We start from the raw sequence: 27,517 nt of genomic DNA, 5'->3' as shown, positions 1-27,517 counted from the left end.
CGCTTATCACTTCTATTCAACACTGTACAAGAAATCATAACCAATTCAATAAAGGGGAAAAATCCAGATTGGAAAAGAAAAAGTTAAATTCTCATTATCCAAACAGAAAATCCTCCAGCATGTACAAAAAAACTACTACAGCTAGTGAGTTTAGCAAGGTGCAGGATATAAGGTCAATATACCAAAACTTATTATAGTTTTTATATAAGGCATGAACAACCAGAAATTTACATTTATAACAGCATCAAAAATTATTTCGTGATAAACTAAAGATGTGTAATATGTGTTCACTGAAAACTATAAAACATTACTAACAGGAATTAAAGAAGACTTAAGAGAAAGTTATACCATAGTCACTGATCAGAAGATTCCACATTGCTAAAATACCAATTCCCCTTAAACTGATGAGATTCTATGCAACTAAAACCCCAGAAGATTTTCTAGAAACAGATATGCTGGTTGAAAATGTTTCAGTGTATATGTAATGTACCTAGAATAGGAAAAACAATTTTGAAACAGAATAATTAAGGTTGGATGACTTACACTACTTGATATCAAGATGTATTTTAAGGTACAGTGATCAAGATAATATGGTATCGATGTAAAGGTTTAAAAATAATCAATGGAACAGAACAGAGAGTTCAGAAATTGATCCTCACATACACAGTTAATTGATTTTCAACAGAGATAACAGGGGAATTCAGTGGGGAAAAAGGACAATCTTTTCAACAAACAGTGCCAACAAAACTGGATACTCTTATGCCAAAAAAAAAAAAAAAAAAAAATCAATTTTGACCCTGACTTTATACTTAACCAAAACTGAACGTGCAATGGATCACGGATCTAAATTAATAGTTAAGTATATAAACTGTCTAATTTACTATTTCTTGAGACTGTTACTATCAGTCAAACAATTCATATGTAACACAGAAGGATTCCACGGTAGGAAAAAAAAATGTGAGAAGTAGTATATTCTATTCCTTTCTTAAAGATTTATAATTTACAATAATATTAAAAACTGAGACACCTAATACCAACAAGGAAATCTAATTTTCTTTAACTCAATAATACATAAATATATTGGACCACAGAGCTCTGTATTTATATATTGTTTATTAATAACCTATTGAGCCCAGTTCTAGAAACTCTGATAGTGTTCAAAAATTTTTGTTTTACATGTTAGGAATTAAGTCCAGAATAAGTCCTCTGTTCTTTGTATTACAAAACATCATTTTCACTTGATATGCCCTGGAGGTTTTATAACCAAGTATTGCTTATATTTTTGTGCTTCTACTCTCCCTGGGCCTTCATTACTACAACTTTTATCATTCTGTGGTATAACCATCTGTTTTTCTCATGAGAAGGAACACTCCTTTTGCCCAGGAAATGTGGACTGCTCATTTTCATTCTGCCCAACTAATGCCAGTGACTAGAAAATAGTGAAATCTCAATAAGTGCTTCATAAGTAAAAAAAAGTGGGAGAAAAAAGGATTTTCATGTGAACAGCGCACAAACTAAAATATGGACACCCAAGAGAAGACTGTAAAATTCTAAACTGGGAAGGAAGATACTGAGGAAAAGTGATCTAAGAGAGCAAGGTAGGGTTACTGGAAAATGAAGAAAATATTTACAGAGCAAGAACTCAGAAAAGTCTAAACTTAATAAGATTTCATGGTATCACCAATGCAGAGAAGACATTTGGTTCAGTACAGGTGATATTTCACTGCTCAATTACTAAATAATTTCCTATACTATACACCAGGAACATGACTGTTCCATGCAAAAAGCAGTAGATTGATAATGATATAAAACCACATGAAAATAATTACTTCATTTGACAGCACAAAGGATTAAATATCTGTTCAATATGTTGAAGGAAAACAGTCCAAGCTTCTTATTCTCAGAATAAAAATGTTAGAATATATAACAAAAGTACATCACAAAAGGAACTGACATTAGTTGATCATGCTAAGCCTTTGACATACATAAGCTCATTGAGGATCACTACCTTGTGAGGTAGATATCTTTCAAACAGATTTGAGGAATTAACTGAAGCCTCCTCTTTTAAAATCTACATTCTGTCGTAAGAATGTAGACTAATAAGAATCTACGTTCATAAGAACCTGGATTGGCCAACTTTATTTTTCCCAATAATCTCCAAATCCCAAGATCTGTTCATCTGTAATGAACTTTTCCAATAATTTCAATTTTATAAACATAATTAACTTTTCCTGACTTATAGGACCTCTTGGTGGGCATTTAAAAACTGCAACAGGTCCCCATCTTGTTCAGGACATACTCCAGGAATTCAAAACAGCTGTCTTTCTAAGGAGCAACCAAGACTTGTAAAATTCTTAACATGGTTTTATATCAAAATGGAGTAACTTTTCATGAGACTGACTGTAAAAAGAGGAACACTTATAGACTTCTTAATAAATTACACATATGTGCTAAATACTTTATGCCTCTACTTAATTCTTACACACTTCTTATGAGATAAATCTCTTTGCAGATGAGAAATCTGAGGCTCAGAGATTAAGTTATTTTATCCTTTCCAAGGTCAAATACAGTGGTGATACCAGGAAGCAAATTTATCTGATTCATTCCATGGCTTATATTTTTAATGTATAAAATGTGAATAATACTTTTATAATAAATAATGATAGTGACATCATCTTACAACTTCTAGAGTATGTGTCAAAGTCCTGGACAAGTAGTGATAACAACTATTTTGGGGTCTCTCTTAAACTTCAGCAAGTGTGATATGGTCCAAAGGGACAGTAATTTAAAATCATACTGCCTGGTTACTACTCTTGTGTGCTTAATATCTGGTAAGTTATCTACCTTCTCTGAGCCTCAATTTCTTCACCTCTAAAATGGATGGGATTTTTTTAAATGGCTTCTTGACGAGCTGGTATGAAGCTTAAAAAAGGTAATATGTGAAAGGTTTTAAACTATATTGTGACAAATGGTAGTTGTAAATATTGTTACTAATTAAAACAGGCTAAGCAGGCCTAAAAATGTATTCTGCCAGAATCTACCCTCCATTATTTTCTCATGAATAAGAAACATTTAAATTTATAGAAAATAACTTTTTTAAAAAGCTGTCAGAAAATAAATCCTCAACAATTACAAAAAAGGATGTAAGAGAGATTCAAAGATTATTATGTTTTGACTTCCACTTGTTAACTTTAAAGACCCAACACTGAGAAGATTAAAAAAAAAGAGAATTGTAAAGATCAATCCTGATAAAGATGCTATTTCACAGGCATACAAAGTTAAATGAAACTCACAATGAGGTGAGAAACTGACATACAGGCTCTTTCCAAAAGATCTATGTTAGAGCATCTCAACAGGCATTGTCCCTGTTGAATGGCTAAACTGAAAAAATAGGTTTGACTGGCTTAAAAATGGGAAAGTGGACAATCTGATAGCTATGTGATTTCTTTCATTTTAAATATCTGCTAGCAAGAGATTTAAAGGAGCTTACATCATCTTAACCCAATTTCTCCTTATCCAAAAACATTACGATTACAATTTATAGGCAGGTGCTCTTTGAATACGACCAAGAGTAACAAACAACATTTTCTCTCATGGGTTTATCTGAACCTAACTTTAAAATACACCCTTTTCTTACCCATAGTTTTCTTCACATTCAGAACATTCAGAAGGAGCAGTTACATAACAAAACAGAGATTAATGGGAACATAGATGCAATATATAGAAAACACTTACTTTAATTCTCTGTCCCTCCTGTCTTGCTTTGCTATTTAACTGCTTCATCTCGTGTTTTGTACCTGAGATCAAGAGGCATAAAATACTATTTCAAAATTTGTGTGTCCTTTCTAATTATTGCATTTGATCCCCTAGTAGCTATAAAACCTATACCATTATCCCCCTCAAAAATAAAAACAATGCAAACAGTAAACAATCTAGAGAAAATATGTGCTCTAAGGGAGTGAACTTTATGACCCATCAACGCTGACAAATGCGGGACAATGAGTAAAAACTATTTTATTTACTTTTTATTCACACAACTAGATTTTCCCATTTGTAAGGGAAGCTATTTATCAAAATCAAACAATCTGGTAGTTGTATAACACAACCACAACTAACTTGTCAAAGGCTAAATAAAACACATGGAGTTTAATTCAGGAGTCATCATTCTCTGGGGGCAGTGAGTCTACATGATTTCATATTTTCTTCATTCACCAAGTGTGCCAGTTTCTTTTTCCTTTGTGACATCTCTCCTCTCTCCAATATTTTGTGATCTTGATCCTATCATCCCAATCTAAGTCTTATTTCATCCCAAGTGGGCCTGTGTAGTAACATCATACCAGATTATCCAATTTCTTGTGTTTGGATCCATCCTTCATACCACAGTATATTGATATTTATAAAACCCTTTGTGCCATTCCCTGTGTCAAAGTTTATTTTTACTTGGTTCTCTATTTCTCAAAGGATAGACTTTATTTCTTCTACAGAAAGGTTATCTGCCTTATCACACTATTCACCTACAAAGCAAGGTGATTTACTATTTTCTAAATTTTGTGATTTTGGTGCCTCTGTAACTTGTGGTCCCATCATTCTACATTTCCAGAAAGAGCTGTCTTCCTTTCAACCTTATTCACACAAATATTGTTTGTCCTACAATATTCTACTCAAACTCTTCCTATTCTATTAAGTCTTTCCTGACCACTCAAAGGAATTTCTCCCTCTCCTGTAATCTCATGGTAATCAGTGAAATTACTTTGGTAATTAATTATTTGTTGCCTAATTAGAGCTTCTCACTGCTGCCTTAAAAGAGTTAAAGTTTTACAGTTTATTTAAAATAAAGATGACTTGGTAAGTATGACTTGTATTTCCAACCATATTTTCTGAACTCTAAGATACACATTTATTCACTTTTGACATTTCAGAAACTGAGTGCATCTACAAATCTCAGCAGGGTAAAACTGGGGAACCACAGAAAGAGCAAGTTCCTTAAAAGCAGGCAGACAACACTGTCATCCTTATTTACAAGGGTATCTCTCATGCCACTGTGCTCTGCTGGGAGAAGAAAACATGTTCTCTCTGCTCCTAGGTACTCCCAAGGCCCCTACTGTCAAATGTAAATGAACTACACACCAGGTTCTCTCAAAACTCCACCCAGTATAACCCTTTCTGGAGTCAGAATGACCTCTGTTTGTTCTGCATAGATAACATGTGAAGGGAATTAAGCCCCTATTATGCCATCTCCAACTTGCTATCCATCAAACTTCAAAGTGGTTATTAGCCAAACTCTTCCATATATATGAAGGAACAGATATTGAATACTTGCTAAGAATGGAGAGAGCACTAAGCAAAATTAAAGATCCCTTTAGCCACATCTGACAGAAATAGTCCAGAGTTGTTAGAGAAGTAACATTAAATGAATACAGATAACCTTTCGGACTCATTTTAGTGTCCACAGAATCTGAAAGCTCTATGTTTACTCTAGTTGAATTTTTATTTATTTTTGTTTCCTTTAACCCAAGTACCTAATCTATGGTTTTATGTATGACTCTCAGAAATCTAGAACAAATTCTGAATCCTTGTACCCTAATATTTTCATTTTTCTACCTGATCTGGTCTTTCAGGCTGCCATCCACATGTATTCCTGACAGCTGATCTGAGAAATGACCACTGCTGGTGCTTTTTAAATAAACTGTACCCTCATATCCCCTCACTGCAACAGGTAGCACAAGTCACACAGTATGTTTACAATGAAAGAACTCAAAACATATCAACTATTTATCCCTTAACAGAAAGTCCCTGAGATTATTTTGTGCTGAGTCATACACAGCAGCTAAGCTAAGTATTTTAAAGCCAACTCATCACCACATAACTGGTTTTCCCCTTCTCCACTAATAGGCCTAAGTCCGGAACTTCAGTAAGGTAGTTATTATTAGTATCCACCACCTCCGGCCCCCACAACCAGTGCAAAAGGGAAAAGCAAAAAAATGTTTGAGGCAAAGAGAAGCAACGTGCCTAGAGTCATACAGCTAAGAAATAGGAGTGCCAGAAACAGCACAGGCATCTTGATTTCAACATTCAAGCTCTTAAATTGTACACTATTCTGCCTCATGAAACACTATACCTGCCAGGCAAATTTTAAAAAAAATCAAATAATGTCCAATGCCCTCTTTATCAATTGCAGATCCTCTTCTTTTTTCACCTTTGTCCTCTCTCTCCTCCCATTCCTTCAGTATATGGCAGAAAATTTAAGACAATTCTTTGAGTTGGGAAATTCTAAGGTAAGGGGGTTAAAAATACTAGCACAGAATTCAGAATATGTGAGTTCTAGGCCAGAGTCTGTCATTAACTAGGCAAACTTTCTGACCAAATCTCATGTGTATTTTGTATCAACAGCACACATCTCAACCTAGCCAAATCTCATACTCTCTTAAGTTTCCTCCTCTACGAACTAAAAGGACTGGATATAAATAAAACACCTTCTAGTTTTGAAAATTCTTCTAGCTTTCAAAATTTGAATATTGCAAAATGGGGAGGGAAGGAAGAACAACACGAGCAAGATTGTTTCATTCTGCAAACCGTATTATAAAGAGAAGGGGGGGGGGAGCTTCCCTGGTGGTGCAGTGGTTGAGAGTCTGCCTGCCGATGCAGGGGACACGGGTTCGAGCCCCTGTCCGGGAAGATCCCACATGCCGCGGAGCGGCTGGGCCCGTGAGCCATGGCCGCTGAGCCTGCGCGTCCGGAGCCTGTGCTCCGCAATGGGAGAAGCCACAACAGTTAGAGGACCGCGTACCGCAAAACAAAAACAAAAACAAAAACAAGAGAAGGGGGGGCTTCCCTGGTGGCGCAGTGGTTGAGAGTCCGCCTGCCGATGCAGGGGACACGGGTTCGTGCCCTGGTCCAGGAAGATCCCACAAGCCGCGGAGCGGCTGGGCCCGTGAGCCATGGCTGCTGAGCCTGCGCGTCCGGAGCCTGTGCGCTGCAACGGGAGGGACCACAACAGTGAGGGGCCCGCGTATCGCAAAAAAAAATAAAAAATAAAATAAAGAGAAGGGAAAACCATGGTAGAAATTTAGCAATTAGAAAAAATAAGCACTCAAACTCTACTCAATTGAATGTTGTTCCTTTTCCAAAAATAACTACCACAATGGGTTATATGTAACCTGAAAATACTTATGATTAAACTGCCAACTCCTGGGCATTGATGGTACCTATAAATATAATTTCTATTAGTGGTTACCTACCAGTGAACTCATACCTTTTAAATTAAGGAATGCAAAACTCTGTATTGTAGGAAAGAGTATCAACAGAAAGACTTCTCTTTCCTATGAGCCCTCTCATAACCCCTTGCCCAAGGTATAAACTGCAACAGTACTTCGGCACTGTGAGCTTGGCCTAGGTTGGGTAGCAGAGCTTAAAAGGGCAGGAAAACCAAGATGACGTGGCCCCTTGGAATTTCCGTAAACTAAAATGATCAGACAATATTTTTGAAACAGAATTTGTACATGAGGAAATATAAGCATGAAAATACATAATAAAATATTAGATATTTGGAGAAAATAATAATGGTGGTAATAATAGTAACAGCAGCTTTCATTTATTGTATCAATAAATGAAATACTTCATAGCTATTATTATACTCCATCTTTACCAAAATCCTACAAAGTATCTGTAAGATTATCATAATTATAGAGATTAGAAACCTGAGGCACAAAGAGGTTATGTAATTTGTCTAAGGTCACAGAGCACAACTCTTCAGAGGCTGTGATCTTAAATAAAATGCTTCACTAAGCAGTGTCATCAATCAGGGCAATAATTTGTAAGCACAGAAGAAAGCCCTATAACCATTAATTAATACCACCACCACCTACTTCAAGCTTCACCAGCTTGTATCAATTTCGGTTCTTTCCCCTCCTCGAACTCCAAACGCAATTAATCTAGTATATCTAATGATTCTTCCTCAATCTGATTATATTCAGCAAACACATACAGAGCATTCATTATATATAAAGCATTATACAGACAAAAACTTTTATATCAAAGTTTCTCAGAAGACTTCTGCATTCCCAAGAAAGAAATTGCAGGGGAAAGGAAATCAATTTTATTTATGTCCTTTACAAATATAAAAGAAGTAAAAGTATAGTATTAATAAGCATGATTGAATCAGAAAACAATTCTTATTCATTACACTTAGAATGCAGCACATTTGCAGATGTATTCATTCATTTAAGCTTGTTTGTTACAAATAAATCTAGTTGATAAATTCTGACATATATAAGATTAAAGCCAACACTTATAGAACACTCACTATGTACCAGACACTGATCTAAGCACTGCCCACTGTACATGTATCTCATTTAATTCTCACAACAACCTTGTAAAGTAATTATTATTATCCCCATTTCACAGATGAGTAAACTGAGGTACAGTAAATTTAAGTAACTGGACAAGAATCACACATGCTGTAAGTGGCAGAGCTGGGATTCATCCCAGGTAGTCTGGCCCCAGAGTATGTGCTCTTAATCACTGCCTCCTAAAGGGGGGGGGGGGGGGGGGGGGGAATCTGAAACTAGAATAAATCATTAACACTGTAGAAAATAAGAAAAATCATGATATTCTCTGGCCTTTATGCCTGGTTACAAAGGTCAAATATAGAAAACATTCATTTGTAGGAAAGAATAAAAAATAAGGGAGGGAGGGGACAAAGTCATTAATTAATTATACCTCTGCCCATGTCTAAATTATCTGAGATTAATCGCTCCTTTCAGTCTCTGGTGCTTTAAATTCAATCACCACTTTCACAAATTTCTGAAAATAGAAGCGCTATTCAATCATGATGATGCTTTTATCTGTTCACGTGTGTGTTTTTGTTCTGCACAGGTGGGGAGTAGGTCAACGGTGCTGTGGGTAGTTCTGATAACCGGAAACTCAACCAACCACCTGTACGCTATGAGGCTACTTTTCTGGTGGTTTTGGGAAAAACAGGGAAGACACACTAGAAAGAGCTCTGCTGTAGTGACTTTTCTTACTTCTGAAAATGGGCATAGGGTGAAACACTGAAAAGAAGTTTGTGGCCTCTTAGCCACACAATTCCAGTGGAACTCACTTATGCATCAAGGTTACTAGAGCAGAATGGTATCTTCATCAAAATTAAAGTCAGGACCTATTAGGCAAAAAGTATAAAGAGAAAAAATTCTCCTTGAAAAGTTGTTAAATAAATATTGATCTCAACCCTTCATGATTCTGTATAGCCAATTGTGTACACTAAAATGTATAGTAATACAGTATTAATAGAGTTCATATGCTAAATACTGCTTTACAGTACTGCAAAAAATTATTTTCTCCCTTATAGTTTTTTTTGAAAAGTTGTTAAATAAATATTGATCTCAACCTTCATGAATCTGTATAGCCAATCTTGTACACTAAAATGCATAGTAATACAGTATTAATAGAGTTCATATGCTAAATACTGCTTACAGTACTACAAAAAAATTATTCTTTCTCCCTTATAGTTTTTTTTTTGCGGTATGTGGGCCTCTCACTGCTGTGGCCTCTCCTGTTGCAAAGCACAGGCTCCAGACGCGCAGGCTCAGCGGCCATGGCTCACGGGCCCAGCCACTCAGCGGCATGTGGGATCTTCCCGGACCGGGGCACGAACCCGTGTCCCCTGCATCGGCCGGTGGACTCTCAACCACTGCACCACCAGGGAAGCCCCCCATTTTGCAGTTTTTAGATACCTTTTTATCACGACGTACCACAAAAAGTAAAATTAAAAATTTTTCTATCATTAATGTAAAATCAAATTATTTATTAAATGAGATTTTCCGTGATGGAAGTGTGTTATTTATACAATATAGTAAAGTCTAAATAAATGTCATTCACATAATTCCTACAAAGGCATCTGCAATTTCATTAAAGCTTAAACTGACTTAATTTTACTAACAATGTGTCAAAACTAGCTTTATTTATTTATTTATTTCTAAATTTTAAAAACTCACTGTATTAAAATACTAACGAGAATTAAGTACTTTGTTCAACTGAGATTCTTATTAACAAAATTGTATCCATCTATACTCATAATTATGAAAAACATGGTCAAGGTGGTAAAAGGTATTTAATAATAAAACTCAGAAAGTTGACAATCTTCCTATAAAGGAGTGCTGAGGACAGCTTCAAAGATAACCATAAATGTCTCTCCCTGATGAGAAGAGTTCAGGGGAGAAATAAATGGTTTGAAATTGTAAATAAAATATAACATCTTGACTAACACAGAATCATGACTAGGATAAAGGAAAAAAGTTATTGGAAGAGTAGATTTCACCGGGAACAAAAAGAAAGGAGGACAGTAAATCACTGTTCTATCAGATCACTCAGTAGCCAGGCAGGGAAAAAAATGTGTGTGAATATAGTGTGTGTGTGTGTGTGTGTGTGTGTGTGTGTGCGTGTGTGAATATAGTGTGTGTGTGTGTGTGTGTGTTCACGTGCGTATGGCTGTATGGGATATCTGGAGATTAATCTGGATTTTTATAATAGAAAACTACTATAAAATCAATTTAACTTTTCACTGTACATAACATACACTGAAAAAACAAATTAAGAATAAAAAACTGCATTTCACATTTGACCTATAGATCAAATAGCAAAAAGAAAAGCAAGATTTGCTTTGAAGTCCATCTCTAAAGGTAAACTTAATTTCAGGAACATGAAATATATAAATGTTTGGATACATTATTATGGTCTCTTCTCCTAAAATCCTATTCAGTACTCAAGTAGAAAAACACTGAAAGCTTGAAAGGGAAGTAAGGTACAAAGGCACCATTTAATGTATATTAAGAAATAACATGTTATCACACAGTAACTCAAGGCTCTGAAGGAAAATAATCCAGTATCAACTAGTATTGTCCTCTAAGATATAAAATCCCTACTTCAAAATCGAAACAGGAAACCTATCTTTCCTATTCACAATATTATTCAAAAAATAAAAAAATTTTAAAGGTGGAAGGAAATTTGGATATCAACCAGTTTACCCACAAGATAAAATATCACGTCCAAGATTAAGTAGCAAGTTCAAAGTAGTGTCAATAGTAGATCCTGTGATACCCAGGACAGTGCTGTTTACACTACAACTCAGCTTTCACAGCACTGATTTGAGAGAAGGAAACACTAAAACCCATGTTTAACAGTCTCTCTCTACAGTTTCCTGGATTCCACAGGACTATCCCAGTTCTTCTCCCAAGTATTTAAAATAAATTAAACATATTTACAGCCAAATATAATAGCAAAACCCATATTTTAGTAAGTATTTTCACTCAGCATTTTTCAATGCAAAACAGTGTAACCCATATGGAGACTATGAATTCCAATCACATTATTCAGGTTTTCTTCCACTTAAACCAATTTGCTTCTAGAGTTAAGTGCCCATAAATTTTATGCTTGTCTATTCTCTCTTGGTTAATTCTGAGAGAAATAAATAGTTCATTATTCATTCAAAGTATGACCTTTTGGAAAAGGTAGCTCTTAACCTCATCAATTTACTGCAGAATCTGGGGGCACAGCCTTTAATTTTATTCTCAATTCTTTGGTCTAATTTTCAGTCTCTCAGTCTCATTTTTTAAAGTTTTGGGGAATTTTTTTGTTCTTTTAATTTCTGTAAAAGGCTCTAAACTTTTAACCTTTCATTGTATAGCATGTTAGCTTGGTCCTATTTTCTCTTAACTGCCAACCAAGAAACGTCATCTGTTGTATCTGTTTTGATATGCTTCCAAGAGACAGGGCTATAGAATCCCTGATACAAATCGCTGATGACTACTATAGCAAGAACGTGAAAGGGGAGACTAGAAGCTGGTCCTCTGAGAGCTCTCAAGGCAAATAAACAATACAAGAAGAAAAATGACTATGTTTAGAGATTACTTAGTGAGGCATTCCAAGCTCTTCCAGCTTTAGTAAAGGGTATTACAAGCAGTTGAGGTGTAGAAATAACATCAAGAATATTTCTTTCATTGTAGGACATAAAATGAACTCCCATAGTATGACAGTTAAGGGAAAGAATTAAAGCTACTATGAAGGTACTGGGTATTCTAATATATTCCCATAAAATACATTAATCTTCACTTCTCTTAGGAAATAGAACTCACATATGAAAGAACTTACTTATTCTGCCAAATTATCTTTACAATTTTAATCAAGGGTTGATGAGCAAACTTACTCTAGATGAGTCATAGGAGGGGCTTGGTTGACCACTTGTTCCCCAAGATGTTGTACCTCCTCGTTCATCCATACCTAAGGAGAGAAGAAAGTAAACAATATAAATCCAAGAGGATACAATGATGGGTTTTGTTTGGTATAGCAGATAATACAATTCAGTGGGTGGTATCTGCATTTGATTGGAACTGGCTGTGTATCAATCCTTGCCTCCGAAACCTGCAGAAATAAGTTACTTGGGAGTATCTTTATCACTGCTCTATACAATGCCCTACATACATTGCCAATGTAGGTCTTTGGAGATTTTTGAACAGAGCATAATCTAGGTCTCTCCACCTGTCTCCACCCACTGCTACTTCTAAGAGTAGATGAATGCCCCACCCCCAACTTTCTAAAGTTTAGTACTGCCTCCATGAATATACGAAGTGAATAAGGGTTAGAGAAAATGAAGCAAGTCAAACAAGTGCTCAAGTTAATAAAACTGGTTTCTATCAAAGCACTGAGTAGCTATTCTTAACTGAAGACATCAAACTATATCAAACCATATCAAATCAACATTAATTATATCAAAACTAATCAAAATGATGTGACAACTCATCCTAATAAAATCTCCTCTAAAATCTGATTCTAAATGAGGAGATCTATTCTTAAGAAAATTGCAAAGGAAGACTCAATGTGACAAGGATAAATTACCATTAACAACAAAACAGCTCACTGTCCTCCTTAATGTACCTTCTGAAGCTTTGGCTCCATTATTTTCACCTTCCAATCAATCCCCAGAAAAATCTGAAAGGGTTGGAGATCTCTCAATCCAGCCATTTCTCCCTTTTCTGTTTTGAAGACCAGCCTTTCTCATCCTTGACTCCTAACAGGGTACACTTTCCCAACCCCTTCTGAGACTCTTTCTATGATGAAATACAAATGGTTGACTTCTTTTGTTTCATTTTTGCATGAGAAAACTCTAGATGTTACAAAAACAACATTCTGTTAAGTTTAGAACCTCTTTTTCTTCAAAAAAATTCCTTGAAGTCTTCTGTGATTTAGATGAGAAGTGGTCTGTACTAAGTTAAATGCTACAAATTCTCCAATAACTAGCCACGATTCCCAAGGCTCTTTCATAGGGACCGAATCGTCAACTGAAGGACTAGGTGACAAAAGCAAGGAAAGGAAGTCAGTACCCAAAGTAAAATACACTAATTACTAATTCAGTTAGTAGGACCCTAATTTATTCTTTTTATGAATCTGTACTTCCTATATCAAAAACAGTACAGAGAAAAGATGGGTACCTACTATAAACAACACACTAAGCACAATTTCAAATGAATCAGAAGCTTTAAAAACACACAGATTATATGTAAAAACAAAACAAAACAAAAACAACAACAAAAAAGTGTTTTTGTTTTGTTCATTCTTGGAGAATTCTTATTGAAATTCTAGATTTAAGAAAGATTCTACAAGTCTGGGGAGTATCATGTAAAAACACACTTTGTTACTAAATATTTCTCCAGTATCCAGTTACCTGTGGTCTATTTTTCAAGCATTTTCTTTGCAATCAACACTGTAGAATAGCAGATAGGATTCCAATGAGACCCAATCCAAGACAAAGACTACTATCAATCTACAAAATCCATTAATATAAAGCTACTTAAGAAACTGCAAATAATTTTAGTAAAAGTTTTATTTAAAAAGATCATACTTTCCATTTGTAACTTTTTTCCTAAATGAGTTATATTTTTAAAATATCATATATCCAAAGTAAAATGCAAAAGTAAATTGGCTCCTGAAAGCAGGGTCTCAAATATTTGCACACCCATGTTCACAGCAGCATTATTTACAATAGTCAAAATGTAGAAGTGACTTCAGTGTCCATTGACAAATGAATGGATAAACAAAATGTGGTATATACCTACAGTAGAATATTATTCAGTTTCAAAAAGGAAAGAAATTCTTACACATGCTACAACCTGAGGACATTATGTTAAGTGAAATAAGCTAACAAAAGGACAAATAGTATATGGTTCCACTTATATGAGGTACCTAGAGTAGACAAATCCATAAAAAGCAGAATGGTGGGCCTGGGGTTGGGGAGTAAACATAACTTTCATTGATTTAGAACATACAATGCAAACTTATCTTGATGATCCTATTTCTAATGAAAATAATTCATTTTATGACTCTGAATTGCCTTTTATCAAATAATTAATAAATACGGGGGCTATGTGTTATTTTAAATACATTTGTAAAAGAAAATAAATGGGTATCTGCTATAGAAAACATCTCAGACAAAATTTTAAGTGATAAAAGAAATTCTGTGAAAACACATACTTAATTCTTATCAAGTGACACTAATTACTTCCACAACATGAAAGAAGAGCAAAGATTAATTAAATAAAATTGTAATTAATTAAGCCACCAACTAAAGAGTACTACATACCAACGATACAAGACATGTAGAGGTTTCAAAGGATGCTATAGAATAACAAGGATCTGGCTAGGGTTTAAAAGAGCTCTACAGCTTTATTGTTAATGTATCTAGACTCTGAGCAGAAGATCGTGGCTGGCACTGACAAAGGCAAGAGTCATCCTTTAGCATCAACGACTCCTTTCTGCTCAACACAATGGCTGTACAAACATAGAATTATGACAGGAGTAATAAGCTTTCCAAAGCTTCAGCCACAAGACCAAGGTAACCAGGAAAAAAGAAATTACCCACAGAAAATAAACAATACAGAAATTATACAAATTGATCAAAATCTGAAAAACTATGTATCAACAAGAAAATATACCACAGTTGCAATACAGTAATTAGGAGGAAAACATTTCTATTAAGATATGTCTGAATCACCACTGCCATATATTTTTCTTTCCTTCCTATTTCTAGTCTACACATGCCAATTCAACAATTTTTGAGATGCCAGTGCCTCAACTTACAGATTAAAATGGTAGATGTTAACAGAAAGTTTAGGAATAATTAAGTAGCAGAAACACTTTTGAGTCTTGCTTAACTTTCTAATTAATCTATTCTATTTCTCTGCAACAAAATTAAAAGGGTTAACCAATAATTTAACTAATATAGAGATTTAAATGATACTTTTTTAATCTTTTATATACAGAATCTCTTAAGTACCTGCTTTTCTGAATGGAATCAATTAAAATCCAATATATGTTTTGATTCCATGTGCCTCATTTTAAAAGGCTTAATATTTTATTTAACATTTTTCAGTAAAGAACAAACATTAAATTTTAGACCGTATATCTAAAAACACTGGTTTGTGAATTCAATGGAACAATCTGCTTCCTTCTCTTGTGAAACATTTAATAGGAAAAGTAACTGAAAGCAAATCATAAATTACTACACATACAGGCACTTCCCTAAGAGGCTGGGAGCCTGAAGAAGGAATACAAGGTGTAACCAAGTTTTTGAGATGTCAGAGAGCAAGACTCTTGGAGGAGCAAGTAAACTTAGCCAAGTAAAATATCTAGCATTACTTTCTTTCCTATGAAGGACTCAGGTACTACTTTGCCTGCCTCCTCTCTACTGCCACCATCTTTTTTGACTGAAAGTGCTCTCTTTCTTGAATCAGTATAAAATTATCTCACAGCTTCTATCCTACTACTTCTTTCATTCTCCTAGCACAAAACCCTAGAGACTTCTCTAGGTTTTTAGCCATTAGCAAAAACTGGAAACTTTTTTTGGGGGTAGTGACTTTTCTATACCCTATACACCTGTTCCACACCACCCCCCGCCAATCTGGGCCCCCAGGGGCTCAAAAACAGTACAGGGTTTGTGTACATGAAGCATTATTCAAGCTTTGTTAGGCTCAGACAAGACCTACCTGGAGGTAAAAGGGGTGAATGAGGAGTAAAGCTGCTGACCAGCTCCTCTCCCACCTGCTACCACCAGACCTATCACCAAAGACTCTGTCACCCTAGACTACGAGGGTGAAGGGAGAAACACGTCTGGAATTGGAAAATATTTCAGGTACTGGTGGGGAGTCTAGAGAGCAGAGAAGTAATGAAAGGGAAAGCGGGGTGGGGGATACACAAAATCAAGAGAAGAGTAGTTAGGATATCCCTGCAGCAAAGCTATAAGAAAAACAAGTCAGGGCTTCCCTGGTAGTGCAGTGGTTGAGAATCCTCCTGCCAATGCAGGGGACACAGGTTCAAGCCCTGGTCCGGTAAGATCCCACATGCTGCGGAGCAACTAAGCCCGTGCGCCACAACTACTGAGCCTGCACTCTAGAGACCGCGAGCCACAACTACTAAGCCCGCGAGCCACAACTACTGAAGCCCGTGCGCCTACAGCCCGCACACAGCAACAAGAGAAGCCACTACAATGAGAAGCCTGTGCACCGCAATGAAGAGCAGCCCCCACTCGCCGCAACTAGAGAAAACCTGTGCACAGCAACGAAGACCCAATACAGCCAAAAATAAACTTAAAAAAAAAAAAGCTTTTCAGAAAAACAAGTCAATACAGCTACATTGCTTTGTATTATGCCCGAGAGTTATTCCTTGTGGAAAAGGGACATATATAAAGTTGGGAGGAACAGCACAGTGGATTGTATACCTCTCTTTCTCTCTGTCTCTTTCTCTCTTTCATGCACATACACACAGCTTTTCGTAGCAGTGAAATCAGGTTTTTATTCTAGCAAATAAAAGGTACTTCAAAAATATCAAATCCCAACACTGTTATAAATAAGGAAAAGATAATATACTTTGCAGGACTGCCATCTGCTATAGGATGATTCAATAGATGATTTGATAAAAGAAATCTGATTGGAGATAGCTATGTCAGATAACCAAAGCTATGGATGTATCTCTTCAGTAGTTTCTTCACTCAGTTTTATTTGTGGGGTAATGATATTCCTTTAGATCAGACTCAAAGGCTGCAATCAATTGTAAAATAACATACACCTAAAAACCCACCACCACCATTTTTTATTGTATTTCTCAAATTTTAGATACTTATGAAATAAACCTACCGATGTGTTTTTCCAGAAATTCACTGTGAAACAGAATCAATTAGAATATAAAAGCAAATCCTTTCTTTTTATGCTACACATTAACGAAAAACAAAACAGAAAAGCTATGGAAATGTTGAAATTGTACGGAAATATAAGACCTGCTGCTTCATATGAAGTACATAACATTGGTTACAGAATTATTTATTTATTTATTTATTTTTTGCGGTACACGGGCCTCTCACTGTTGTGGCCTCTCCCGTTGCGGAGCACAGGCTCCGGACGCGCAGGCTCAGCGGCCATGGCTCACGGGCCCAGCCGCTCTGCAGCATGTGGGATCTTCCCGGACTGGGGCACGAGCCCGTGTCCCCTGCATCAGCAGGCAGACTCTCAACCACTGCACCACCAGGGAAGCCCGAATTTTTTTTTTTTTTTTACTAAAAATTGAGATTCTGTAAAATGAACTGTCAAATTAAAAAGTTTAACTCTTTTTAAAGTATGTAAGAAAATAAGACCAGTAAATGATTTAAAGGAATCACCTTTTTAGGTCATCTTTAAAATTAATCACAATTTCTATTTGGAATTGATGAGAACTAAGATTTTAAAAGTAGGGATATTCCAGTGCCAAAGTACACTAGAATAAGATAATTAAACATGACCAATTTCAAGAAAATGACTAATTTTGAAATTAACTTCCAAACAGTGATTTCGCTATGCTATTTTTATTAGCCACATCACTCTATATAAATGTCCTGTAAATATACAATTAAACAGGACATTCTAGTGATTTAATCAATGAAGTAAGAGTAGATGGTCAAAAGGAAATGGCAGGTCTATCTGTTTAGGAAAAATAAAAAACTGCCTAATGCCCAGGGATTGAAACTAAGTTCTCAAAGGGCAAGCAGGTATTTTGTACCACCTTGAGAACTATCTATGTAGTGACCTGGTATATTGAGGATTTGCTCTGATTGTCTGAAGAGACATTCTAATAACCCTGTCAAAGCTCCTGAGCCATCTCCAAGCCTCCCCTAAACTATCTGGCTGTCAAATTTCTGGAAACAAGAAAAGGCCCTCCCAGGGCACCTAAAAGCAACTGCCTTACTCCTCTGGAATCTAAACAACAAAGCCCTGCACCTAAACAACAATGCCAGGTGTTTTCTTCCACAGAGGCACTAAGAAGTCCACTCTAAAAAAGGCCTGATGCCTCTTCTCCAACTCTGGGTAAGTCTCAGCAAAAAATGTCCCTATTCAGTCTCTCAATGATACAATCCCATTAGATTTACTTTATAAACATTTTCAAAATCTGACTATGACTCACTATTTTAATTTCATTTTATTTTATATTTATTTATTTACTTGGCTGCACTGGGTCATTTGTTGCAGCACATGGGATCTTCGTTGTGGCATGCGGTATACCCTGACCAGGGATGGAACCCAAGCTCCCTGTGTTGGGAAGGCGGAATCTTAACTGCTGGACCACCTGGGAAGTGCCTGACTCACTGTTTTTAACATGATCATTTTAGTCTGAGCCACCACCACCTCTGTATTATGGCAATAGCCTCCTAAAGAGTCTCCCTGCTTCTTGCCCCTGTGACAGTGTGTATACTCTACATAGGAACTAGAATGACCTTTTCAAAACAGCTCAAATCCTGTCAATCCTATGCTCAAAATCTATCCATCTCATTCAGTATTAAATCCACTGGTCCACAGTGTTTCATGGGTTCCACCTCCCACCTCTCTGACTTCATCTCCTACTATTCATTCTCTTAGATCACTCTTTTTCAACTACATGGACCCCTGTTTTTGCTCAAACACACTGAGCATGCTTCCTCCTTAGGGCCTTGCCACTTGTTCTTCCCTCTTCATAAAATGCTTCCTCCCAGATATCTGAATGGTTTGTTCCCCTAATTTCCTTCAGGTCTCTCTATTCAAATATCATATTATGGGGGGATGTTTACAATCTGTTTTTCCCCCCCAGTAGATTGAAAACTCCAGGAAAACAAGAGTGTAGTCTGTTTTGTTCAATATTTATGTTTGGTGCCTGAAACAATGCCTGACACACAGTAGGCACTAATAAATATTTGTGGAAGAAATAAATGTATAAAGTGGAAATAATACATTCAGTTTAATATAAGTGGGGCTGAAACTGGTTCCCTATTTGTTAGCTTACCATTCTTCTTTAGAAATAATTGAAACCAATATTCTAAATAAATGAATAGTAGTTTAAAAATTCCAATGAGAAGCAGTTAGACTATAAATGACTCTATGAACTAGACAAGTAACTACCCCCAAAGAGCAAACATTATTTAAAAAGTGTTAGAGAAACCTAAATCCTCACTAGGCTTGGTGGCTAAACCACACACAGACATTCAATATCACAGCTTTGAAATAACATCATTACATGTCCTAAGAAAAATCACTTCGTATTCACTATAGTACAGCCTAATGTACACTGCTATAAAAGGAACTCTAAATACAAAATGTTCCAGAAGTTTCATGTAGTCAGCATGATGTTGGGATATTTACAAATGTGGTTAGAAATGCAATAATCTCTTAAATTTGTTCTTTTTTTGTGTGTGTGTGGTATGCGGGCCTCTCACTGTTGTGGCCTCTCCCATTGCGGAGCACAGGCTCCAGACGCGCAGGCTCAGCGGCCATGGCTCATGGGCCCAGCCGGTCCGCGGCATTTGGGATCATCCCGGACCGGGGGACGAACCCGTGTCCCCTGCATTAGCAGGCGGACTCCCAACCACTGTGCCACCAGGGAAGCCCTAATCTCCTAAATTTGGTAACACATCTTTCATATTCCCTTAACCACTCAGTTACCCATTGTATTAATTTCTACCTTGCCAATATTTTGAGTAACTATCCCTTGCTCTGATTCAGGTCCTGTGTATTGCTTATTCTTCTATTATGTTCCATGCCAATCCACAGTTAACAATGCCAGCACAATTATCTTGCCATAAATACAAGTTGGATCACATCCATTCACTTTTCAAATATGATCCTCTGCTGCCTCAGGAATAACACTCACACTCCTGAGGTAGCATTCTTCATGGTGGCCTCAATCTACTTTTTTCAGCTTCAATACTGAATACTATATTTCTCAGAAAACTCAATGCTTGGGATTCCCTGATGGCACAGTGGTTAACAACCTGCTTGCCAGTGCAGGGGACACGGGTTCGAGCCCTGGTCCAGGAAGATCCCACATGCTGCGGAGCAACTAAGCCAGTGTGCCACAACTACTGAGCCGGCGCTCTAGAGCCTGTGAGCCACAACTACTGAGCCTCTGTACCACAATTACTTAAGCCCACGCATCTAGAGCCCGTGCTCCACAACAAGAAAGCCCGCGCACAGCAACAAAGACCCAATGCAACCAAAAATAAATAATGAATAAATAAATAAAAATTAAAAAAAAGAAAACTCAATGCTCCAGCCTCATAAAGACATTAGTCACTCCCCAAACATGCCAAGCCTTGTCACACATTCATATTCTACTCCTATTGCTTCCTAGTCCTAGAATATCCTCCCTTATCTTTTCCCCCACCTACTGAGTTTCTAATTTTGAATCAGTCTAAGATCGAATGTCCTCTCTTCTGAGAAGTATTCTCCATCAACTAAGTCAATATTAATCACACTTCTTCAGAAAGTAATTTGTACTTATTTTGTCTTCAACATTGACATTTACTTTTCACGTATACCCTACCAATAAAACTTTATAACAGGGAACATACCTCGTTCATTTCTATGTACTTCTGGTACTTCGCAGAAGTGTGGTATTTTGCATTCAAATGTCTAAGTGGCTAAGGCACATATAAAATTAGGGCATTCACATGACAGTCCGTCATAAGAATTCAGTTAACTAGAGATGGGTTAAAAAAAGAAATTCAAAGTAGAAGAGGGATGTCTAGCAATCTAAGTAGATCTCCAAGAATTAGTAAAATAATAATAATTATTATTATTTTAAAAGTATTATGTTTAATAAGTATTATTTTTAAACACAGATTGCAAATATGCTGGAGGCAATCTCAAAACTGAACTAGTAAGTTCAGCTTCCAACATGATGTACTATGCTCCTACAGACAGCTACTATAAATTCTGGAGAAAAAATATAAATATAAAACAAACTACATAAAGACTCCACCTTAAGAGTAAACCTAAAGGGTCTACCAGGAAAATGAACAAAACCAGGCTGATTTTGGATGGGAATATAAACTTGGAAGAAGAGACCAGAATGAGTTTCTCCTTTTAACAGCTTTAGGGATCAGCACAAGTGAGTTTCCCATTTTAAAGCTTCATCCCGCAGGCAAGCAGCAGCCACAGCACGCAAGAACTAAAATTCCAATAGAAAACTTACTATCTTTCTGGATAGAAGAAAAACAGGAAAGAGCAGGACAACCATAATCACCAGAAAGTAAGGACAGAATCCCCAAAAGGAGAGAGGCAGAAAAGATGAGTCCCAAATTTCGGGCACATCTCTGCTCAAGTCTTTGGATGAGCCCTGACGTACACATTCACAGGGCAGTTTGCAGTTGAGGCTGAAAGAATCAAATCAAATTGAGATTTGAGCAGCTGCTAACCTCAGGCAAGATAGAGTTTTCACTCTGAGTGTGATCCAATTAATGGCTCACTAAAACACAGAAATCAAAACTCTTTGGAGGAACATAAAAGAAACCAAAATTTCCACAAATAACATTCATAATATCTATAACACAAGCCAAAACTCCTTGACAATGAAATGTGACCCAATCTCAAAGAAAAAGATAATCAAGAGAGGCCAACTTCAAGATGACACAGCTACTGAGATTTTCAGACAAGGGCATTAAACCAGGTACCTTACTATACCCAATCAAGTAAAGGACATATGCTTGTAATGAATGAAAAGACTGGAAATCTCACAGAGAAAAAGAAAACACATACACGCAAAAAACAAATGAAAGTTTTAAAAATTAAAATATCTGAAGTCTAAAAAAAAAAATTATTGGATGGGTTTAAGAAAGGAATGGAGATGACAGTAAAGAGTGAATGAATTTGATGACAGATCAACAGAAATAATTCAATTTGACAAAAAATTAAAAGAAAATAAACTGGGTCTTAGAGACCTAAAGGAAGATATTAAAAAGTCTAACATAGAGAGAGTCTAATAAGAGATGAGTAAGTCTAATAAATCTAATAAGAGAACAAAGAGACTAGGGTAGAAAAAATTTTTGAAGAAATAATGGCCAGAAAATTCATAAATGTGGTTAAAAGACACAAATTTACCAGTTAAGGACACTCTGTAAACCCAAAAGGATAAATATTAAGAAAACAGGATACCATAGTCAAATTTCTGACAACCAAAAATACAGAGAAAACCTTGAATGTGGACAGAAAAAGGACACATTACATACAGAAGAACAACAATTCAAATACTGCAGACTTGTCTTTAGAAACTATGAATGTCACCAGATGTGGAAACACATCTTTAAAGTACTGAGGCATGGGGATCTCAGCTAGAATAAAAATATCCTTCAAGAATGGAGATGAAATACATTTTCAAATAAAATAAAATTAAGAATTTGTTACCAGCAAAACTTCAGTACAAAATACTAAAAGAAGTTCTTCAAGCTGAAGGATATGTTATCAGAGAGAAACCTGAATCTTGAGAAAGGAAAAAAGAACATGAGAAATAGTAAATATAAGAAACTTTTTTTTTCTTTTAACTTCTTTAAAAGTTATTTATATAAAAATTGTAACATTCTCTCACAGGAGTTACAATGTATTTAGCTGTAATACATATGACAAATATAGCATAAAAGAAGGCAGGGGTGGGGATAAATAGACCTATAACGTTACAAGACTTCTACATTTTATGTGAAACGGTAGAATATTAACTCTAAACTGACTGGGAGAAGTTAAGTTAATGACATATATAACCTGAGAGAAACTACCGAAGCGGAAAAAAATGCAGAGGCATCACTAAAAAGCCAACCAATAAATTAAAATGGAGTCCTAAGAAATAGCCAAATCCAAAAGAAAGAAATAATTTGAACAAAATACAGAAAGAAAAAACAGAAAACAAATGAATTAGTACACCTTAATCTAACCATACAATAAAACATTCCATTTTTGTCTGAGGAGGAAGACAAACAGAGAAGCATCAAACAGATACTACTCATTTCAATGAGAACACACCTCATTGCTCTGTGAGCTCACAAAGTTCATGCTGTTGCTCTTCTTCAACAAGACAATTATATTTGGGTTTGGTGCGGGAAAAGAAAGATGAAAATATTACATTGCCCTTGCACATTAAACAAAAAACATACAGTACCACACCACTGTGAAAACTGCATACAGAAGTTTTTAGGTTCTTTATTTTTATAGTACCCATCAGGATCATAAGTCAGTACCAATAAAGCAGCTTCTGCATAAATACATTTTGGTGGATTTTTGCTGATTACCTAACACAATTTGCTATTTAAAAACAGCTGTGTGAGCAATTACTATTCTTAATTCCACAAACAATTCTATTCATTTCCTGTAATAAGGCCTGTGTACTCCCTGCGTTCAAGTCTTAGACCATTAATTCCTGTAATGGCAACACACTCTGTCTCTCTCAAAGGAACTCTGTAAGAATTTTTCCATCGTGTTTTCCTCATATTTTAAAATCCCATCCTCATATACTCTTCAAACTCCCACTCATTTATTTCTAAATTCACAAAACAAAAATTTACATTGACTACCTTCACTCCTTTCAATTTATGCACTTACTCATTAATGAATCTCTTGCTAGTATCTAGCCTCTTCCTAGACCACACCAGCAAAACCCAATGCCAGTCACAAAGAAGGCTCTCAGTAAACATTTGTTTATATGATAAAACTGAACTCTTTCATGTCATCAAAGGTTATTCTAATCATAAAGCATAAAGGCCCCTTCTTGGTCTTAATTTCTTAGATCTCTATTGAAGAGGTCTACAAATTTCTCCTATAAACAGCCGAACAGTAAATATTTTATGTCTGTGGGTCATACCCTCTCTTTACCAACTGTTCAACTCTACTACTGTAGCACAAAAGGAGTCAAAGGCGATATGTAAACAAATAAAGAGTAACTGTATTCCAATAAAACTTTATTTATAAAAACAGGTGATGAACCATGGACCATATTTTGCCTACCCCTGCTCTATGGCATCCAATACTGTTAACCACCTTGCCTCCCTGGGATTTGCTGACAATAACCTTTGGGCCCCTATTTCTATATATTAACACTTCCCCTTCTAGTGAAAAACTAAAAGTACCTGCTCTTCATTCCAAGAACTTCTCAATTTATGCTCTACCCCTTCAACTGCTCACTCAGTTTTATGATTTTGACCATCCTATCTGAATGATCAATTTCCAAATGCACACTCCCAGCTTTAAGCTCAGTTCTGTATTTTGCATCTTGAATCATCAAATTCCTGCTGGAAGCTTTCATTCAGCTCTCCTGCCATCATCTTAAACCCATATCTGAAACTAGACTTTTCACATACCCTTCACTTCCTCATATGCCTTTGGACCCTAATTATTAATATTTCTAATACTACAGGTAGTACTATAATAGTGCAGGTCAAACTGGCATCATCTTTGATTTTCTCTTCTCTTCTCCCTCCACTATCCCTATACTGAGTATTCTTTATGAATGTCTCCTGAAGCAGCTTTTCCATTCCTACTACCACCTTTTTATTCTGAGCTTTCATGATATCCTACTTAGACTCTTTTGCTAGAGTCTCTCTGAATCTCCCTAAAACACTATTTCAAAATATTTAACCTAATAATAGCCTGCCATTGTAGTCTTCCTAAAACAAATCTTCAAAACATATTACCCCCAGATTTAAAAAGTAAACACTTCCAGTGCCCCACCACCAAGAGAATTAATCCCAAATTCTTCAACCTGAAACTGAATATTTACTCCTCTGTTCCACAAATGTTTACCATCAATTGTGCTAGGTTTTGTCCCTCCTATGTTTAAAGCCTTTGAAAACCCAGTTGCAATTGCCTCACTGCTTCCAACCCTAATAGTCAAAAACGCTAATTTCCTATTATGGCATACACAGTGTCATGCTCTAGGGAGGACTCTAGGCACTATTGACAGAGACATGCACAAGACACAGAAACCCTGCCCCTCAAGGAGCTGTCTTTCAGTGTTTTGCATTCAAACTCATCTGTAACCATGAGGCACATTCATTGTACACAGTACTATTCATGAACACTTACTGCTCTTATTATTCCTCTTGGCACTTCTATCTCCTCTACACTTAATTCTTACTGATTTTATGCTCACTTTAAATTCCACCTCTGCTGTAAAACATGACCAACCTCCTTAATCCTTACTAGGTCCTCTCTTTAATATTTATACTTATAAATCTACATCGCACACCACAGAAGTTATATTGTTCTTAAGAGAACACCATCCAACATGGGGTCTCAAATTAATTTAAGACCAAAGACCACATTCAGCCCTCATTCTGTTTCACCTACAGTGCTAAATACATAGGAGACATTCAATGAAAAAGTTTTTGTGTACAAAATGACACTGCTAATTAATATACGGACAGATTTTCTAGTAGCAGCTACAGCTTTTACTTACCTACTTACATTCACTTTCCCCAGTCCCACGATGAACAGTATGAGTTTGCAAAAGAGCATTCATAAGGGATACAACTGATGACCAAAGCACAGAACAAAGGTAACCACATCAAGAAGACACTCAAATGAAACACCTGACATTAGCTCAGAGCTCTAATGGAATGAACTAACTCTCTTGTTCATACTCACAGGTATTTATTACAGTAACATGTAAGCAAAAATTACTGCCATGTAAAGATTTCTAAATTTTGTACTCTCATAATTAGTGTCTAGCCCTTAAAAAATTGAATTTAAGTAATTTAAAAACATCTACAACTTATGAAGGTGAATAATTACATCAAAACACTCCCCCACCATCCACCTTTTAGAGCTATTAAACTAGTTGAAAAAGTTGAACATTGCCTATGTAATAAATACAGCATACCACTCTCTTCTTAAATTGAAGTATAGCTGACTTACAATATTGTGTTAGTCTCAGGTGTACAGCAAAGTGGTTCAGTTATACATATGCTTTTTCTCAGATTCTTTTCCATATAATATCTTCTTTATCCATCTGCAATATAATTATTCTCCAGTCTGTGGGTGCCTACCCAGGGGTATGGGACTTAATTATATCATGAGTCCACTCCCCTACCCATTTCATTGTTGTCCCTTCTTCATGTCTTTAGTTGTAGATCTTTTCTGGTAGGTTCTGTTCCTTTTCACGGACAGTTGTTCTGCAGATATTTGTGAATTTTGGTGTATTTGTGAGAGAAGGTAAGCTCAGTGTCTTTCTACTCCACCATCTTGGCCCTGCCACCCATATCACTCTTGAAATCTCAGAGTATTTTTAGTTTAAAAGTAAAGGACTGGTTATCAAAATTATTTACCAGGAACTTAAAATTTACATTAAAAATCATCTCTATTATATAACAGAATATAATCTGGACAGAAAAATAAGATCTGCACCCCAAATCTTACATATTGCCTATGGGCATGGAAAATGATACACTTTGCAAAACTAGCAGTTTCTTAAAAGATAAAAACACATATATCCTTTAACACAACAATACTATCCCTAGGTATTTGTGCAAGGTAAAGTGAGAAAAAAGTACACCCACAAGGAGTCTTTTACATGAATATTAAGGATAGTATTCATAAGAGCTAAAACTGGAAATAATCCAGGTACCCATCAATAAAAAAGATGAATAAAGGAACTGTGGTTTATTCATTCAATGCAATACCGCTCAACAATACAAAAAAAAACAGACTAGTGGTGCATGCAACGACATGCATAAATTTTGAAAACATTATGCTTAATAAAAGATACCAGATACCAAAGATTGATTTCATTTATATGTTGACCTACAACAGAAAAAACAAAATCATAGTCATAAAAATAAAGACTGTGGATGCTTCTCAGGTAGAGAGTTGACAAGGAAGGAGTAAAAGGGATATAAATGGGGTGAGGAAAATGTTTTATAAAACAACAAAATGTTCCTAAGTTTATTCAACTGAAAATAACAATTATAAACTGTGGACCAAACTTTTAAAAACAACTGTTTAAAGACAAGGAAGAATAAACAAAAGGAGGCAAAAACTGAAAAGAATCTGATCAGTGAAAAAATATAACCAGACTCACTAGGTAAGATCCAAATCTTTATGATTTGTCTGATGACGGCATTTCCCAGGCAGCATGGCATGTGGTGGCTAGATAAGCAGAAAGCCACTATTTTCTTTGCTTAAGGAAGGAGCCAAAACATAGAATTTGGGAATGCCAG

The 27,517-nt window shown here is 36.0% G+C and overlaps 1 protein-coding gene across 11 annotated transcripts in view; it reads right to left on the bottom strand.

Annotated features, from left to right (window-relative positions):
* TCF12 (transcription factor 12) overlaps nt 1-27,517 on the bottom strand; it is a 387,457-nt gene that overhangs the window by 220,153 nt on the left and 139,787 nt on the right. For 8 of the 11 annotated variants that reach the window (XM_027123116.1, XM_027123120.1, XM_027123115.1 and 5 more), the window contains exon 4: nt 12,200-12,273. In XM_027123116.1, the coding sequence (XP_026978917.1) occupies nt 12,200-12,273 (74 nt within the window). Of the gene's footprint in view, nt 1-3,735; nt 3,798-12,199; nt 12,274-27,517 lie in introns of all 11 variants that reach the window. The other 3 variants (XM_027123123.1, XM_027123124.1, XM_027123122.1) reach the window with 1 other exon arrangement.

The sequence above is a fragment of the Aethalodelphis obliquidens genome, unplaced genomic scaffold (genome assembly GCF_003676395.1).
Source record: "Aethalodelphis obliquidens isolate GAN/ISIS:26980383/991018 unplaced genomic scaffold, ASM367639v1 scaffold26, whole genome shotgun sequence".
Lineage (NCBI taxonomy): Eukaryota > Metazoa > Chordata > Mammalia > Artiodactyla > Delphinidae > Aethalodelphis > Aethalodelphis obliquidens.
The sequence above is the reverse complement of the archived record's forward strand: the minus strand, read 5'-3'. Positions and strand labels throughout refer to the sequence as shown.